The 17534-nt window shown below is 41.2% G+C and overlaps 1 protein-coding gene across 1 annotated transcript in view; it reads right to left on the bottom strand.

Annotated features, from left to right (window-relative positions):
• GNPTAB (N-acetylglucosamine-1-phosphate transferase subunits alpha and beta) overlaps positions 1-16962 on the bottom strand; it is a gene marked incomplete at its 5' end in the record, with an annotated part of 47705 nt that extends 30743 nt beyond the window's left edge. The window contains 7 exons of the mRNA XM_084263005.1: positions 2486-2620; positions 2772-2836; positions 3497-3702; positions 4421-4462; positions 6425-6544; positions 11721-11806; positions 16846-16962. Coding sequence (XP_084119131.1) covers positions 2486-2620; positions 2772-2836; positions 3497-3702; positions 4421-4462; positions 6425-6544; positions 11721-11806; positions 16846-16962 — 771 coding nt within the window. The remainder of the gene's footprint in view (positions 1-2485; positions 2621-2771; positions 2837-3496; positions 3703-4420; positions 4463-6424; positions 6545-11720; positions 11807-16845) is intronic.
• Between the last annotated feature and the right edge of the window lie 572 nt (positions 16963-17534).

Here is a 17534-nt window from a genome sequence, read left to right as displayed (position 1 = left end):
AAGCACCATCTCCTGTTGGATAATGATTTCATTTCTCTATGGAAAACACCATTTATTTACAAATACCCATGGCATATAAAACAAGCAGAGGCTGGCAGACTGACCATATGAACATCCACTGCTATTTAACCAATATGCCACCAAGAAAGAGAAGGAACAGTTATCACGACCACATCAGAGCACATTTGCCATCACTCACTCAAACAAGCAACAGAGTCAGGATAGCAAGAGAGAATTTTTGTGAAGAGCACCAGTACCTAGCAGTGGAAAGATGCAAGGGAGGTTAAATAGATACACTGGCAGCACTATTTGCAAGCAGCATAATCTAGCACACAGCAAGTCTGGGATCTTCTACTGGTCTTGGGTACATATTTACCGGTTTGTCGCTGTGTAAAAGGTTCTGGTGATGTCTCATTTAAAACACTGTACAAATTCCAGTTAATGCTGTTGAAGGGGGAGTAATCCACAATGGAAGTGGCAGGGAAGGGCTCTCAGGAGGACCAGTGGAAAGGAGAGCCAGTGTTGTGGGATGAGCACTGGTGATTAAATTAGTAAAACAAAGGCTAGGAAAAGCCACAGCCACTCTATGAATACACCAGAGACATAAACAAGGGGAAAACAGCTATTTAAGCTTAAACAACTTTTTAAGAACTGTCTCAAGCTGTTTAGGCACCCATAAAATGTGAGGTACAAGTGTGTACTTCAGAAGGTTTCTACCATTAGCAAGATTTTAAGACAGCCTAACAAGCTGTCCTGGTTTCGGTCAGGATGGAGTTAACTTCTTTTGTAGCAGCGGATGGAATGCTGTGTTTGAGTATTAAAATGGGAGCAGTGCCGGTAACACCCTGATGTTTTTAGTTGTGGTCAAGCAGTCAAGGTCTTTTTCAGTTCTTCATATTTATCTATTAATGAGAAAGGAGGGGAGGAAGCCAGGACAGGTGACCCGAACTGGCCAAAGGGGGTATTCCATGCCAATTACGTCACGCTCAGTATAAAGGGGGGCTGATGGGAGGAGGAGCGGGCGGCTCCAGGACACACAGTTTTGCGGGGACAGTCGGGTTCCAGGATGGCTCTGGGTGGCACAGCCTGAGCTGTGGGTTCGGTGAGAAACTGCATTGTGTATCGACAGCTTCATATATTTTTTGCTCTAGAGTCCTGTTATCATTGTTATATTTATCTTTCTGCTATTCTAGCAAACTGTCCTTATCCCAACCCACGGGCGTTTGGTTTCTTGGTTTTGGGGTTGTTATTTGCCCCTTCCTTTTCCCTTCCCTTGCCTCACACTCCCCCCCCTCCTCCCCCTCCTCTTTTCCTTTAAAGAGCAGGCAGCTGCGTGGATCTCGGCTCTCAGCCAGGGTAAAACCACAACACAAGCCAAGACAAGAAAGAAGAAATTCAACTTTCATGAAGCTGGAGTGTGACCAGCTTATGAAAGGAGTTACACAATAGAATTTCGGAAGGGGAAGGGGAAGGGGAAGGGGAAGGGGAAGGGGAAGGGGAAGGGGAAGGGGAAGGGGAAGGGGAAGGGGAAGGGGAAGGGGAAGGGGAAGGGGAAGGGGAAGGGGAAGGGGAAGGGGAAGGGGAAGGGGAAGGGGAAGGGGAAGGGGAAGGGGAAGGGGAAGGGGAAGGGGAAGGGGAAGGGGAAGGGGAAGGGGAAGGGGAAGGGGAAGGGGAAGGGGAAGGGGAAGGGGAAGGGGAAGGGGAAGGGGAAGGGGAAGGGGCTCATTTTAGCACCAAGAACAAGCTGTAAATCAGTAAATCCTACAGGTAGACATCTGACAAAGGAATACGTATTGACATCCCTTTAACCCTACTAACCCCTCCTCCTCGAATTCCCTGGCCTCAGCCCCATTCACACTATCAACCACACCTCTCTCCAATATATTAAGACAATGATTTTCACAGACTTCTGGAACTTTTACCTGTCTGTAACTGGAAAAGGTGTGCAAATGGCAGGGGAGAATAGAAGGTGTGAAACATTAATGGGTGGCACAGTCACACAAGTTGTGACCTACTGTTGCCTTGCAGGTGGTTAAGTTGAAGTGCTACTTGCTCAGGGAGAAGTACAGCATTCAGCTGTGAAACAAGCCAAGTTTGTTGCTATTAAGATAATTCATCTAAAAGCAAAGAATGAAGAAAAATGCTAAGAACCTACACAAACAAAATTCTGTCACATTACACAAGTCAGTGATACAGCATACTTCAATGTCTAAGAGAAACTGATAAGGCTAGTACTTTTTAACCAGTTGCAGGCTAGCAAATCAAATGCCTAATAACTTGCAGTCACAGAGTGAATAATTGGTCCGTTGAAGGAAACTATTTGGGTTACTAGTTACTACTCTTTGTAACTCAAAGAAGCAAAATCACACAGAAAACCAGATTACCATCAGAAACTTCCTTAATCTCCTAGGTGATTGAGTTACCATATGTGAACCATTCAAAAAAACCTAATACACCTATGTCACTCTTTCCTCTAGACCCTTACCAGTTTTACTTTAGAGGCCAGGCTCTCTGGTAGTTTTGTTCGCAGCTGATTCGTTTCTTTGAACGTAGCTGGAAATCCACTAAGGAAGGCCAAGTCTTGCATTAATACTAGGCCTGGAACTTCTTTGTCTGTAGTCTAAAAACAACAAAATAGGATATAAAGACATTTTTAAACTTACAGCAATTAACGCTTATGTGTTAATCCATCCAGTGACAGATTTAAGATACATTTGCCAAAATAGTTTAACATATACAAAATCTAATTAAAAGATTTTAAAAGTACATACCAAATAACCCCTCCATACTATCTGTTTGCTGTTGTCTTTTAACATTCCAGAATGGGCAGCTTCAACTAGAACACAGAAAATAAATTCCAAATAAAAAAAAAATTACATCACTTCTTTTGTATGTTCATCTGCAAATTAAAAAAAAAGGATATTTATAGTGTGAAGAGTTGTCTTTCTAAGTGGTAAATAATTTTGGTGGTAAAATAAACACCTATGGTTGGGCTAGTGAGTGGTAGTGGTCAGGAACTACATGTTAAACAAAATAAGAAACCTACAGCTGCTCCAAGATCCTACTTTTATGTGTTGAATACAGATAAGTTTCTTTTAAGTACGTAATCCTTTGAGCAAGGGCAGAACTTACTGCACAATATTGAAACTAGACTTCACAGCAATTAAGAGAGGATTTCTAAAACTAATCTTGCTCAGTCTAAACCTCAGTCTTCTGAGATTACTAGTGCAACACAGATACCAAATCTGTTTTGCAATAGTCTTTGAAGCATGGAACTCTAATCATCTGTAATCAGTTGCCTGGGAGGTAAGCAAACAGTATTATTAATGTCATCATTTAGAGGAACAAACTGAGGGCAAGAGATGCTGAATGACTTGCTAAACTAAAACAGAAAATTAGTGGCAAAGAATTGAAGGGAAAAAAGCCCTAATTCACTGCAATCTACTAGATAGTTTCCTCTAGAAAACTGCCTGGAATCTGATAAATAGGGTCTTACCATCTTTAGGGCTATCAAAAACAATTACTGTCACGTTGGTAGAAGGATTTTTTGGTTTTGCTACAAAGAACATATTGTTAGCAGCTTGTAAATCAGGATGAATGGAGGGCAGGTCTTTCAGTGTGATGTTGGTAGGCAGCGCAGGATCCAGAACAAGCATTGGCACTTTGATGCAGTGTGTCAGCAAACACTCCAGTTGCTTCTCACTACAGCAAAATACCAAAGATATATATAACACCAAGACAAAACTGAATGTTAGATACAAGTAAAGATGCTTTTGTAAATTCTGATCAATTATTTCTAACATCTGCTGGGGCAGGGCTAAATGTCTAAAAGCATGCTTATTTTGCTGAAGAAAGCAAATGATTGACAGCTACAGTGTAGTTTATTCCTTAACTTTTTAAAAAAGTTTCTGAAATTTGAAAATTTACTACTCACAGATGAGACCTTACTTACAAATGTTCTCTAAACAGCTGAACAACTAAGCCAAATGAAGAGTGGGACAGACCAAGCCCTGCCGCTTCCTGGCAGCGGGGGCACAAGAGGTTTACCCCACACCCCACCCCCAGACAATTATTTGCAGTGCTGTGTATACAAGTGACAGGGGAAAGCCTGCTTTTGAATTATAAAACTCTGGGTACATATGCATTAAAAATCTACACCTGGAATAGGAACCTTGCCTAATCAGTGCCAAGGATACACCTTCTGAACTGTTGCATTTTAAGAAGCTCATTCACACATGTCACAACAACATTACGTTTATTCAATGTATGCATTACGGTGCTCTCCATTTTTCTTGAAATGACAGAGAAGTATGCACATGCTAGAGAAAACCAAGGATCACCCCAACCAGCATCTGCCTTCAGCTATTAAAGCATATTATGTAATTTATTTAAATTCAAGCCTGAACCCACAAAAACTCACCTCTTCTTTGTTGGTTCTGTGGCATTCTTTCCAAGGATTTCCCTATTACAAAATCAAAACAACTAAATTAAATAACACTGAGTTGACAGTATGGAATTTAATCTAATTTCAGATAGTTAATTGAGTCAGGGACACATCATGAAAGCACTGATAACCCAGTTATAAAACTGCCAAGGCCTTGCCAAGGCAGACACAGATGTGCAATTCCCTGCCCACCCTCATGCACCGTATCTTAAAAATCTCTTGGTTGTGCTGACAGTTGTGGCAGCAAGACTCTCTTTGTTAATAGGTTTTTCAGCAGTTGTTATTAGATTACTTAATGAAACCAATGTTGATATGAAACCAGGATGAATTTACCTGAAACAAAGCTCACTTGGTTTTTTTGCCTAACATACGTATTCTGGTAAGGTCTATCATGCATTTGTCATGTGGACATAAAAGTTAACAAAGATTAATGTGGAGGTAGTGCAGTGCTAATGCTAAATACTAATCACAGTATCAGAAGGGCACCCATCTACATACACCAACAGAAAAGGAATCAAGCTACTCCCTCCCACTGAAGGATACAGCATCCGGACCATAACTAGTTCAATTCAGGTATATCAAAAAGAAAGTCAGAACTTACTAAGTTTTGATGTGCAATACAAATTACATACTCATTATAGCATTTATATTTAGATTTATAGATTTATAGCATCTTTCCTTTGTCTTCTGCTACCTTGACCCCATGAAGTAGATTCTTTTGCAAAATTGTTAAACAATTTCACAGTACATGAAAAATATTATCTACAGAGTAGAGAACCAGGTGCCCCTGTAGATAAGAAATGAGACATGGACTTGAGTCTTACTCACAAGCTTGATATCAAGTTTCCAAATCAGCATGATGGAAAAAAAAAAGTATGTCCTTTTCCCTTTGTAAAATGTGGCTCACAGCACAGACAATGACAAAGCTAAAGATAACATTTGCTATATGCACTGATAGGAAAAGATTAGTATAAGTTTGAAATCTTTTCAGAGCAGAGACCATGTCTATGTCTAAGATGTTTAAACTTAATGGATTTAAAGTTCTACTAATACTTTCACTGTTTAAGTAGTGAAACAAAGATCCAGAATTTCACTTGTGATCACATTGTCAGTGGTACCTAAACTGCAAATCCTAACATGCCAAAAATCAGATTAGCCCATTTACTTCTGGATTTCAGATTATTCCAAACTAAACTATTAAAACTTTTAAAAAGAAAAGCTTGTTCATCAATTTAGCGTATTTTTTGGCCAAAGAAAATCATGTGAACACAGAGTTGCTTATTAAGAACTAAATCAACGGCTCTAAGACACAGTGCAAGGTTTCTGCAACAGCCTGTGTTTGATGCCTCAGATAAGCAATTCTGCAGAAGACTGTAGCAAAATCTGTAATGTCAAATGCAGCAAAACATGTCTTTCCCTCCTTAGTTAGGAGGGCTGACTCATACATTTATAACATGATTGCTTTTCTCCTCCTCAGTTTGAGAGTTTGGGAGACTACTTTAAAAGGGAGCCCTTAAGAATCATGTGCTTATGATATTATTAAGCCTACGAGAAAAAAAGCAATATGGGCGGGGGGGGAGGAGAGTGGGGCTGAGAAGGAAAAAGGGGATGAAGAGAGATTACACATTTGAGATATAGTTGGGGTAAGGCTTTTTTGGTTTTGGCAGTTTTTTCAGACTGAGTTATAGAAATCAATATAAAATTACACAGAAAGCACAGTTTTCTGAATGGCATTTTACAAATTCAAGACAGAACAGCCTTAATTACTTTAAATTATGCTCTGTTATCTTAAACAGTTTTCTGACTAAACAGTACTCCAAAGCAAAATGTAGAACTGAAACAAGGATTTGAGAATAATGAAAAGAAGAAGTGTGAAAATGCACTTTAAATTTTCAAGTTGAGTAACATGGGAAAAAAACCAGAGGGCTAGCACTGCATTAGCTGCTGTCAACTGAAGGAAAAAATATATAGAATTATTACCTCATTATTTTCTGTTCTTCTTCCATCTGTTCTCTGACCTGTTGCAATTCTTTGATCAGTTCAACATCCGTGCCGTTCACCCAGGTGTATACCACATCAATCGGCATAGGTAAACAAAGTCTATATAATTCAAATGAAAGCTACATGAGCTGTTTAATATTATAACTGTCTGTGGCATCCTACAAGAGCAATTTCTGTTTAACAACAGAAACACCTGGTGTCTGAGCTACAAACACCACAAAGTAAAAAGCTTCTCTTTAGCTATATACATACAAGCCTTTGACAAAAAAACCCCAGAGATATAAAACCAAAAAGAATGTAAAGTGGCTATAACAGTTCAGTGACTAAATGTAATATCAACTCTATACTCTAAATTTCACCGACATTAACCTATCACCCAAATCCTTCAAACCCATAAAATATTTCTCAAATCAGTACCAGCAACATTCAGGCACATCCTTAATTCACCAACTACAGTAGACAGGACAGCACAAAATCTAAAGACATAAATCACACTTGCTATTATTTAACTGCACAGAGAAAATAACATCTCAGCAGGACCAGGTCTCCATCCTAGGAATGCCTCTTAGATATTAACAACAGTGCATTTCATAAACAGTCAAGCTAAGGAGAGTACATGAATTCAGACTCAGCAGTCAAATTCATTCTTGACACCATTTAGTACCCTGGAGTTGTTTCTGGACTGTTAGAGATCTCCTAGCACACCTGAGCAGCAGAAGGGCTTTTGGATACTTTTTTTCTATTTGGTTATAATAATACCTCTGTGGTCCTCACCAAGGTCCAGAGATTTGTTTCAGCAGACACTCCAGGCTGCTGCCATAGGTGAACCTCAGTCCCAGACAGCAGGAAGATGCCCCAACTATTATTTTTAAAAGTTCCAGTCTCAAACTGTTCAGTACTTTCTCAAACTGCAGATCACCTACATACAGTATGGGTGTCTCCTCCACCTTCCCTTGCACAGTATGACATGCAGAAAGCTTCAACCCAGCTTCATTTTCTACTGGCTGAGATTCAATAACTGAAGCATGAAACTGGGCAAAAAGAGCAGCCAGTAGCTGGTCACTGCCCAATAGATAGGAACATTTTGAACTCAATTCATCACTGGTCCTAGCTAGAGGTAAGACACTTAGAGGTGGGTCATTCTGAGAGAGTTTGACCACCTGAAGAAGCACTGCCTTCCTCAGCAGCACGGCCCAGAAAGTCCCTCTCACCTCTGACAGGCAACACTCTGCAAGAGGCTACTCTCTCAATTGGCAAAAAAAGTCAATTTACTTAATAAAACCACACTTCTAATCAGTTATTTCCCATCTTTCTCAGGAAATGACACTAGCTTCTTGTTCATTAACAGGTGCAAATAAAGGCACATTTTGAACTGAAAAGTCCACCACACGAGTAAAAATTCAGTGGCAGGAGATCTTATAGCTTCTCTACAATTATTATGATCAATTAAATTATTTGACTGACAATCCCCTGATTGCTACAGCCCGGACAAGAGCATTTTAGGTGGCAGTACCTGACCCAAACCAGCTGATTTCAAAAATGCCCAACTCTTGTCTTCTGGGCAAGATGTAGACTTCATTTACCCAGGCTTCACTGAAGAATATAAAATGTTCAAACAATAGAAAAAAAAAGAAAAAAAAAAAAAAGGAGAAACATCAACTCCAACTCTGTCTAGGCAATTTTGACTGTGAAACCTCTCCCCTATTTATCATTTACCTAAAGTGTGCTTACATGTGCTACTGCATAGAAACACGGAATTTGCCAAACTTTATTTTTAGCACTGAAATGCTGTCACATGAGTCAAATGCTAATAAACTCCACAGAAGGAAGTAACGTCAGATGCAGGCACATCAATTCTGAATTAACCCTGGCATGGCAACCTCATTTTTTATTAATAGTGGCAATAGAGACTAATAAAAAAGGCTATCATAAGTCAACTGTTTGCAGATCCACTAGTCCAGAATTCCTTAAAATTTATCCAAATACTCAAATTTTCTTAATGCATTTTCACAACATACATAGTTGCTATCAAACATAATAATAAAAACCAGATATATACAAGTTGATTTCTTGCTTCCAATTAGGATGAGTAACACTGTCAAGATTTCACCTGTTCAGTCCCTGCCAAAGCTTTCTGGTTGGTTTCATGGCTTCTTAAAAAGTGCTGAGAGTTTATATTTTGAAAAGCATGCAGTGGCATTTTGCTTTAAAAATAAAAAGGAAGAGGGTACCCACTTTTGCAGTATCCTTCTTGAGCACTATTTTTCATATGCAGTCTTTTGCAAATTGTTCAAGGTCAAAAAAAGATTGAAAACTTTCTCCATAAAATTCTGTATCTGTGTTTGTCCTTCAAGTGAATTCATGCATTTGGTCTTCATCACAAATACCACTCTTGCAAAGAGATTAAGCCTGAGATGACCTGCCTAACAGTAGTTTACAGAACAACTGTAACAACTTTCTACAGGAAATCTACTTTTCTATTTGCTATTGATTATAATATCAGCAAACATGGACTATGGAAACTTCCTTGGAGACTCCCAGGCAATCAATGAGCATTGTTATGGATACTCCTTTCCTCTCTCAAAAACACACCCATTTTTTACCTGCAAACCTAAAAACATCACTAGGTTTAGAGACAAAGCCAGAGCCACCAGCTCTCCCAGACAGGGCAAGAAAACCTCTCACATATAAAAGCCATACTCACAGCTGAGATCACAGCTCGAGGACAAAGCCTCCTTGTCTCCTCACCCACAGATGCTGAAGGAGCAGTTGCCGGCAGCCTCTGGATCTCTCCCAAGCTACCACACAGTGATCTCCAACCTCGATGAGCCCCTTTATGGATGAGCATAAGCCGATTGTACCCTTAAGGTCCCCACTGTCAACTTCCCAGCCCCCCTGTCTGTTCCATCTCTACAAATTTCCCACCAACAGCCTATCTCAACAGTTCCATTGCATTTCTTCTTTGAATACTTCTTGGCTCCTTAACTCATGCATCTTTTCCTCTCTCCAGCCTCACTCGGTTCAATGATCAATGGCTCTTGAACCATCAATGGCTCTCACTTGCTGTACCATACCAAAATCAGTTGGTACATTTTAAAAGCTGAGGACTGTTCCTTCACATTTTATTTCCATATTGGTTTTAAATATGATTTGGCCCTGTCCCAGAAGAGCAAAATTACATTTTGGCATTTGCCAAAACGCAGAATTTGCTGGTGTAGAGAAACACAACAAGAGTCCTTGTCCAAGACTCTCAGGCATGCAACTCCATTATTTAGTTTCCTTCTGTCCCTTTTATTTACACACCAAAACTAAGTCCTCAAAAATGGGTTCAGATGAGGTGGCTTGGTCAAAAGCCCTGGAATTTCTGTCTCAAGCTGCATAAGAGCCCAGGCAATGCAAGTAGGAAGTTGAGCAGCTGACATGACTACCTGGAAAGTGCAACAGCTGGGATAGCAAAGGACATGAGACAGGAGGGAAAAGCAAATCAAAGTGATTGCTAAATTTCAAGGCAAAACATGTCTTCCTCTGTCTGGCAGAAAAGTGTTCAAAAGGTGTAACGAATTACACTAGCAACATGATTGTTTTTATGGTACTCAGGAAGAAAAGCTTTCGGAGTTTATAATCATAAGGAACTTGCCCACATGCACAAATTTGTCTACATTTTACACTGAGATTTTATTTAAAGATGTTTGCAATACAACTGTTCAACAAGAACAGAGATGTTTTCCAGCAGAGCTGAAAGGTAACACTACTTCAATTCTGTTGAAGGTTCATTAATATTTCCTAAATGCCATGCAGCTTTTACTTTCCACTAAGCAGTGAATCTGCTCAATTTCCAAACCTGTTCTCCAAATCTGAATACTGTAGTATACTGTACTTCTCTAACAGTAAGATATGAACTGATTAAAATCAATCCCAAAGTGGACTTTTTACAGGAAGTCAGTATCTGCACACAATTATCACAATAAGCTCCCTGACAAGTCTGACGTAATGGCATATGGGTGAGCTGGATAAACTGTTGCTCAGGCAGCTAATAGCTCTTCTCCAGTTCCTGGATGTTTTGCTCACAATTCACAGAAATCAACAATAGTTTAGGAGTATTTTACACAACCAACACAAAGCAAGAAAACATACTGCAGAAATGGCAACTGTGTATGTTAAGATTTGTGATTTTGATTTGGACAAACATTAACCATTTTATAAAAGCACTGTTGTTAATTATCACAAAGTCAGGCATTATAGGACTGAGAGCAACAAACTACCAAGCTTTCACTTCAGTACTGCAGAAGCATGTAAACATTAAGATAATCATCCCGATGAGCCACATCACTCTGAATTCACCTGTCATCCTTTGAAAATGGGATGGGGGGGGGGAGGGAGGGAGTAAGGGATAAAGCTATAAAAATACATAGGATACACTGAGAGCATGTAATGTACTTTTACAGAGATATCTTACACCAGCTAGAGCATAACAAACTGATCTGATCATCTCTACTGTCCCATGATTCAATAAACCCCAAGGCAGATTAAGCATCTGCTTTCAGGGTGGTTTTTTTGTTGGTTTTTTTTTTTTCCAGTTGAGTGTATCAACACTTAAGAGTAGATGATATCTCTTTAGTAGCTTCTTTCACCTGTGAATTCACAGTCCACTGACTTCCTGAGCAACAGACCCCAAGACTATTCAGACATGAACGATGAAACCACAAGTAGTCATGTAGCAGTTAACAAAACTGAAACAAATGACCTGTATGATTCATTTCCAGCTTGCTGCTAGTTCTCCCATGCCCTAAGCTTTAAAAAGCTTCTTCTATTCAGCAGAGAAGTCACAAAGCTAATTGAAGTCCCTCATGAGATGTCACAGAATATGAAGGTAAATGAAAAATGACTTTTCAAAACACTGAAAGGAATTTTAAGCACATGGGAAACATACTTATATTTTCCTATCTTAATAAAGAAAGCATGTCACATCCTCCCTTTATTGGTAACATTGCCATTTTAACATTTCATTAAAGACTGTATGAATTAAATGCATTTAAAATGTAAACTCTATTAGATGACTAGAGGTTCCAAATGCCAAATTTCTTCAAAGCTGAGATATTAAGCACTAACTCATTATTTTAAAACCACTAAGTTTAAAATTTGCTACAGATTTAGAGTCCATACAATAGAGTCCTATTCAAAGGTGAGTTACTTAATCTAGAATATTTGAATTAAACATTTAAAAACTCATTTAACAGTAAAAAGTGCAATACTGTCAACTAAAAATAAAGCTCACCGATTCTGAAATGATTTGCCAGCAACGTTGTCTCTGTATGAATCAAACATAACATGATACTGGTCTCTACTCCACTCCAGGACAACCTACAAACCAAAAAAACCACAAAAAAGCTCCAATCACTTGATGTCACCACCTTCTAAAATTAGACACTTAAATTTCTTCTTTTGAAATACTTAATCACAATCTATTTACTCCAAATCAATCTATGCATTTATGCACAACTGACCAGACGTTAATCCAAACTATGCTGCCACACAGATCCAGCAACCAAGCTAAGAACTTTGAAAAACACCCTGGATTTAAACAAGCTTTGGTTCTTTGTTTTTTTCTCTACAATAATTCCATGTTTTACAGAAACACTTCATAACCTACTATTTATTTAGGTTACTTCCCCCTTCTCTCTTAGCCTTTAAAATTTTAGGAACGTTTTCCCCCCACATATAATTTTGCTCATCTTCCTTTCTATTCTCATATTGTACTGCAGTTCATGCACCTCTGAAGTCTGAGCTTTGCAAACGAACAGCCAGGTTAGGCCATACCCAATTATGCAAACTGACCTGTCCACGAACCTAAAACACAATAGCTCTTTCCCAACACAGGTGAAGTCTTACATTAGGGCCCGGCTACTCACAGTATTTCCGTGAGCTTCAGCCCCTCTTCCACCATCCAGCATTTCTGCCACAAAATGCTTGACACGAGTTCAGCCCACATGCAGTGAGCAAAGTCAGGGAACTACACCAACAGAAAGATGAGCCTTCGAAAACCAGAGTACTTTATCTTCTTCTACTTGATTGTTGAAGCAGACAAGAAATGGTGGGAACACACAGCTGAAGGCAGGGTTGTCTTCCCGGCCTTAATCCAGCAATCAAGGCTGCTTAGCTAAAATACCAAGCTACACCCAACTTAAACGTTCCTTGCCAGCTGTTCCCATTCCTGGGTATATTCATAAGTTAGCCATACAGGAATCCAATCACAAGCTGATTCTTACCTTGGAAAGCTGTAAATTTACATTCCATTTCTATTCTTAAATGCACTTATATACACACACAGAAAACAAAGGTAGTTACATTTCCGCAACTAACAAAGTATCTGACATCACGAGTCTAAACAGAAAATAGAAAAACAACCCAAAATCTTCCACACTAAAAAAATCTTAACAGGCCTTTTCAGTGATACAGGTTTGTTTTTTTCTGATCCAGAAAAAAAAAAAAAAACTTAAATAAACTTGCTATGATACGTCTTACAGCACAAGCCCAACTTAAAACTTCAGTGGCATCTTGTGCTGCTTTAGAGTTGGTTTGTTTTACCTGGATCAGTACATATTTATACATAATGGAGAGGGGGAAAAAAATACCAGGAAAAAATAGTACTTACTTTACACCACTCTTCCTAGATTTAAATTTTACTGTTTTTTATCTCTTGTATTATGGGAACTATGAAATATAACATTTCTCAAAGACAACATTCAAGCCCATAATGTAAAGAACAGCTCCCTCCTTTTTAAGAGGACACACATTTCTGTACCCTCATGCCCAATAAAGCTAATCATAGCCTCCTGAAGGAAGCCCCATCACGTGGCTGGATGGCAAACGTGCACAGACAATTCCTGACAAAGCTGCAAGCTGTCTCTTTATAACCAAGATCACATCTGTACAAGTTCATTCCCCTCACACAAAGGGCATATGGTTTCCTAGGTGAGCAAAAAATCTCCTTCCTTAAATACCAAAGTCAGGGAGGATCTTAAAAAAACCCTACTATTACACTTTTTGATGTGCAAGTCATTATGTCCTTCTGCCAAATATACTCGTTTAATACAACAGAAAGATATCTAGGCAGAAAAATTTCCTACTGCTGATAATGATGAATCTGATCTGCTTCTAGAAGAAATACAGAAGCATCTGAGAAGAAAAACGTTAACCACTCAAATGCTTTCTTTTTGCCTCTGTGCAGCTATAGCCAAAAAACCCAAGAACAGCTCTCCTTCGAAACACATTTAAGTAAAGAGTTAAGCTCTTCCCACCGAGTACTTTTTTTTTTCTTCTGTAACTGTTTCCTCCTCTCAGGCTATTTGCATTACAAGAATACCCCCAGGCCGCTCTGCTTCAATTTTACATACTGATATTATAAAACCACTAACGGAACATTAAAAAAGGAGGAGAGACACCCTCTATTAGGAGATATTGTATCAGATTGCTGATGACAGTGGCTCTGGCACGTTCCACTTATATTTTACAAAGCTGAACGACCTATGGAAGGATGGCCAAAAAGGCTTTACAACCAAACCATCCTAAGTCTTAAAGCTCATCTTACAATTGATTACAGCATTGGCTTAGTCCTGGGTACCCCATGTGTTTCTGCAGAAATGCTCCAGAATCACATTTAATGAGATGGTATAGAGTTAAAAGTTTTTTCTTGCAATCAAGCTCGTTTTCACATTGAGGCGGTGAGGACACCATTACAAACCTCAGATTATTTGCCCTAGACATCCATTTTTATTCCAGTATCACTACTGTTAGCATGAATTTAGGGAAGCAGATCTAATTTTGCCTACTAGGACTAAAAAGCTGGCTCTGGGCATCACGGAAAAGCAGAACTATAAACACTGCTCAGACACAGGGTCTGATAAGCATTGCCTCGTGCTGGTTTTTACTGCTTGACAGTTACCACAGATGGTTAAAAATGGTAGGCCTGATAATGACTAGAAAGATTTCTGGCTTAACTTTCAAAACAGACATATATTTTTATTAGTTGCTGCCTTGCAGACTCTACACTGAAGAAGATAAGTGTTTACCTTTCCCATGACAGTTGTCAGAAGTCTAATTGCTCTCACAAGTCCAGTCACTCCTAAACCCTTAAGCTACCACCACTTACCAAAACACACCCCTTTAAATCATAAAAGTAAAGAACAAAATGCACACAAACATCGCTTATGTTCATTTACCATCATGTATAAAAAACAACAAAGCTTTTTCCATCTATCTGTATGGTCATTCTGTAAAGGGTGGAGGTTTTGTTGGGTGTTTTGTTTGGGAAGTTTTAAACACTTCTGGTCACTTCTCTTTTTTCTTAACATATAATTTTGGAAGTTTAACTCCTACACGAATCTGTCAGTTCTTTGCTCACTGTCCAAACAGGATCTACGCTTTCCAAATAGCTCTAAAAGTGCTGGAAGTAGCAAACTAAGATTTGGTAGTAAATTCATTCTAAGCAGTGATTTTAACTGATTCTCAGGGAATCAGCCATAACGAGGACAGCTACTGAGGTATCCTTCAAAGTTCTGAAGAACCCTAAAGTTGGGTTTAAGTTGCCATTCTGAAGAAAGACTTAAGTTTCACAGCATTAAGATGAATACACCAATCCAAATTGACAACCACGTACAAACAAGTGCTTAAGAATTCTACAAGCAATTTGCTGATATCCTTCAAGTGTTTCAGGAACTTGTGGACCCTCTGCAAGACAGCAAGGATGAAGTACTTCATGCCAAGAAGATGTACAGATACACAAGGTTCTGATTGTGCTATACTCAAGAGTTTCAGATAATACCCCTTATAGTTATTCATTTCTTTCCACATCTAGAGGAGTCTATCAAAATAAAACAGGGAAGGAAAAGAAAAAAAGGAGAAAAAAAAACCCCAACTATTTAGGAATCAGGAAATTCCAGTCCAGTTGCACTTAATACTGCCATCCTTTTACACTGACAAAAATACTTAAATTCCCTGAATACTTATCTTATAATCAAATGCTATATTGAAGCAGGATTCTTTTTTGCCCCCTTATAATGTTTTTCATTGGTGACTTCCAAAACATAGGGTTTGGAGAGAGGATATATTTAACTCCCTAAAATCCATAAGGGAGAAAGTTTCTGTCGATTCCAGTTGCCATTTAAAGTATCCAGCACAGGCTTTAGAATAAACTCACAGAATGGTTTGGGTTGGAAGGGAACTCAGAGATCATCCTGTTCCAACCTCCCTGACACAGGCAGGGACACCCTCCACTAGACCAGGTTGTCCCATCCAACACTTCCAGTGAGGAGGTATCCACAACTTCTCTCAGCAACCTGTGCCAGTGAGGATTTTCTTCCTGATGTCTAATCTAGATCTCCCCTCTTTTAATGTAAACCCATTAACCACTGTCCCATCACTACACTCCCTGAGAAGCAGTCCCTCCCCAGCTTTCCTGTAGGCCCTTCAGGCACTGGAAGGCTGCAGAAAGGTCTCCCCCCAGCCTTCTCCTCTCCACACTGAACAAGCCCAACTCTCTCAGCCTGCCCCGATCATCTTCCTGGCCCTCTTCCAGACCCGCTCCAACAGCTCGGTATCTTTCTTATACAGGGGATCCCAGACAAATAACAGCAGCAACACTAATAAATCACCTGATGATATGGGAAGTGGAAGAAATTGCACAAGACAAGAGAACAGGAGCTCCTGGAGCACGCAGATTTTTCTCAGCCCTCCTCAGCCGGGGCTCGCAAGGCTGCTTGTCAGGCACCCCCGGGGGGCAGGGGGGAAAGGGGGGAGTCACTTGACGCTCGTGTCACACCTGGTGTTCCCAGGAGCCGCGTTATTCCCCCCCGGGCGCGCTTTGCGCACCAGCCGCACCACCAAGTGCGAAGGTCGCCTGACAAGAAGGAGCCGCCACGGGGCCGGTCTCCAGCAGGCGAGCGACAGCAGCCCCCCTAGCCACGCCGGGCCTGTAGCCAGCACCGCTCACCACACCGAAACCACGGCACCCGGTGGTGCTTCGTGTCGTTTCTCTGCCGCGGCGGTTAATATCCCAGCACAAAACGGCAGCACCACCACCGCTAAGCATGTTTTCTCCCTTTTGTCTTAAACATATAGACACACGTGTATATACGTACATACATATACATATACATATATATATATGAGATCAGCATTCACGTCCAAGCCACTTGCTGAAGGAACTCGCTGACAACTACCCGGCTCCCGAAAGGGAAAAAAGCCCCAAAGCGAGACGCGCCCTCCGTGCCGTGCAGCCGCGGGACCGCCGGACGCCGCCTGCGCGGGCGCCTCTCCCTGCCGGCACGGCTCGGGTCGGGTCGACCGGGGAAAGGGAGGAGAAGGGGGACAGCCACGCCACACCGGCGCGGCGCCGTACTGACCTCCCCGAACTGCAAGGCGGAGACGATCATGAGGACGAGGCCCCCGAGGCAGAGGCAGGGCCCATACCTGTGCGACAGGCAGGTATAGGTCTGGCGCTGCAGGAGCTTTAGCAGCATGGCCCGCCGGCGGCCAGCCGCTATCGCTGCCGCCTCGCCCGGCGCAGCCCTGCGCGCCGAGGCCCTGCCCGCCTGCCCGCCCTGCCGTACGCCGGGCAGGCGCTGAGCGCTGTGAGATCCGCCCGCCCCGCTTCCGGCAGCACCACGGCGCCCCCTGGCGGCGCTCTTGGATCGGGCCCCGCCCCCACGCCGCGAGAGCCTCAGCTGCCCGCCTTAGGGAAGGCGTTTCTACCCCGCGCAGTTCCCGGCTCTGGGAGCAGCCGGCGGACCGCGGCTTATTAGAGCATTTCCTCTGCCTTCTGAAAGTGCTCCGCCCCAGAAGGCGGGAGGGGGTCAGACTCAAGGAGTTATTTAACTCTGGTTCCGCTCTCACGGCTTTGAATCGCATCAGGGGTACGAAGCTGCCAGAGGTGGCAGACTGTCCCTGCAGAGTTTTAACTAATCACCCACGAGTTCTTCTGGGAAGAGAAATCACCCAGTACCACGTTTGCAGGAGGTGAGCCTCTGCATCTGCAGTGCCAAATCCAGGCACCCAAGAAGCAAAAAGAAAACAACAATAATACAAAAACAAC

This window comes from Gallinula chloropus, assembly GCF_964237585.1.
Source record: "Gallinula chloropus genome assembly, chromosome: 1".
Taxonomy (NCBI): Eukaryota; Metazoa; Chordata; class Aves; order Gruiformes; family Rallidae; genus Gallinula; species Gallinula chloropus.
The sequence above is the reverse complement of the archived record's forward strand: the minus strand, read 5'-3'. Positions and strand labels throughout refer to the sequence as shown.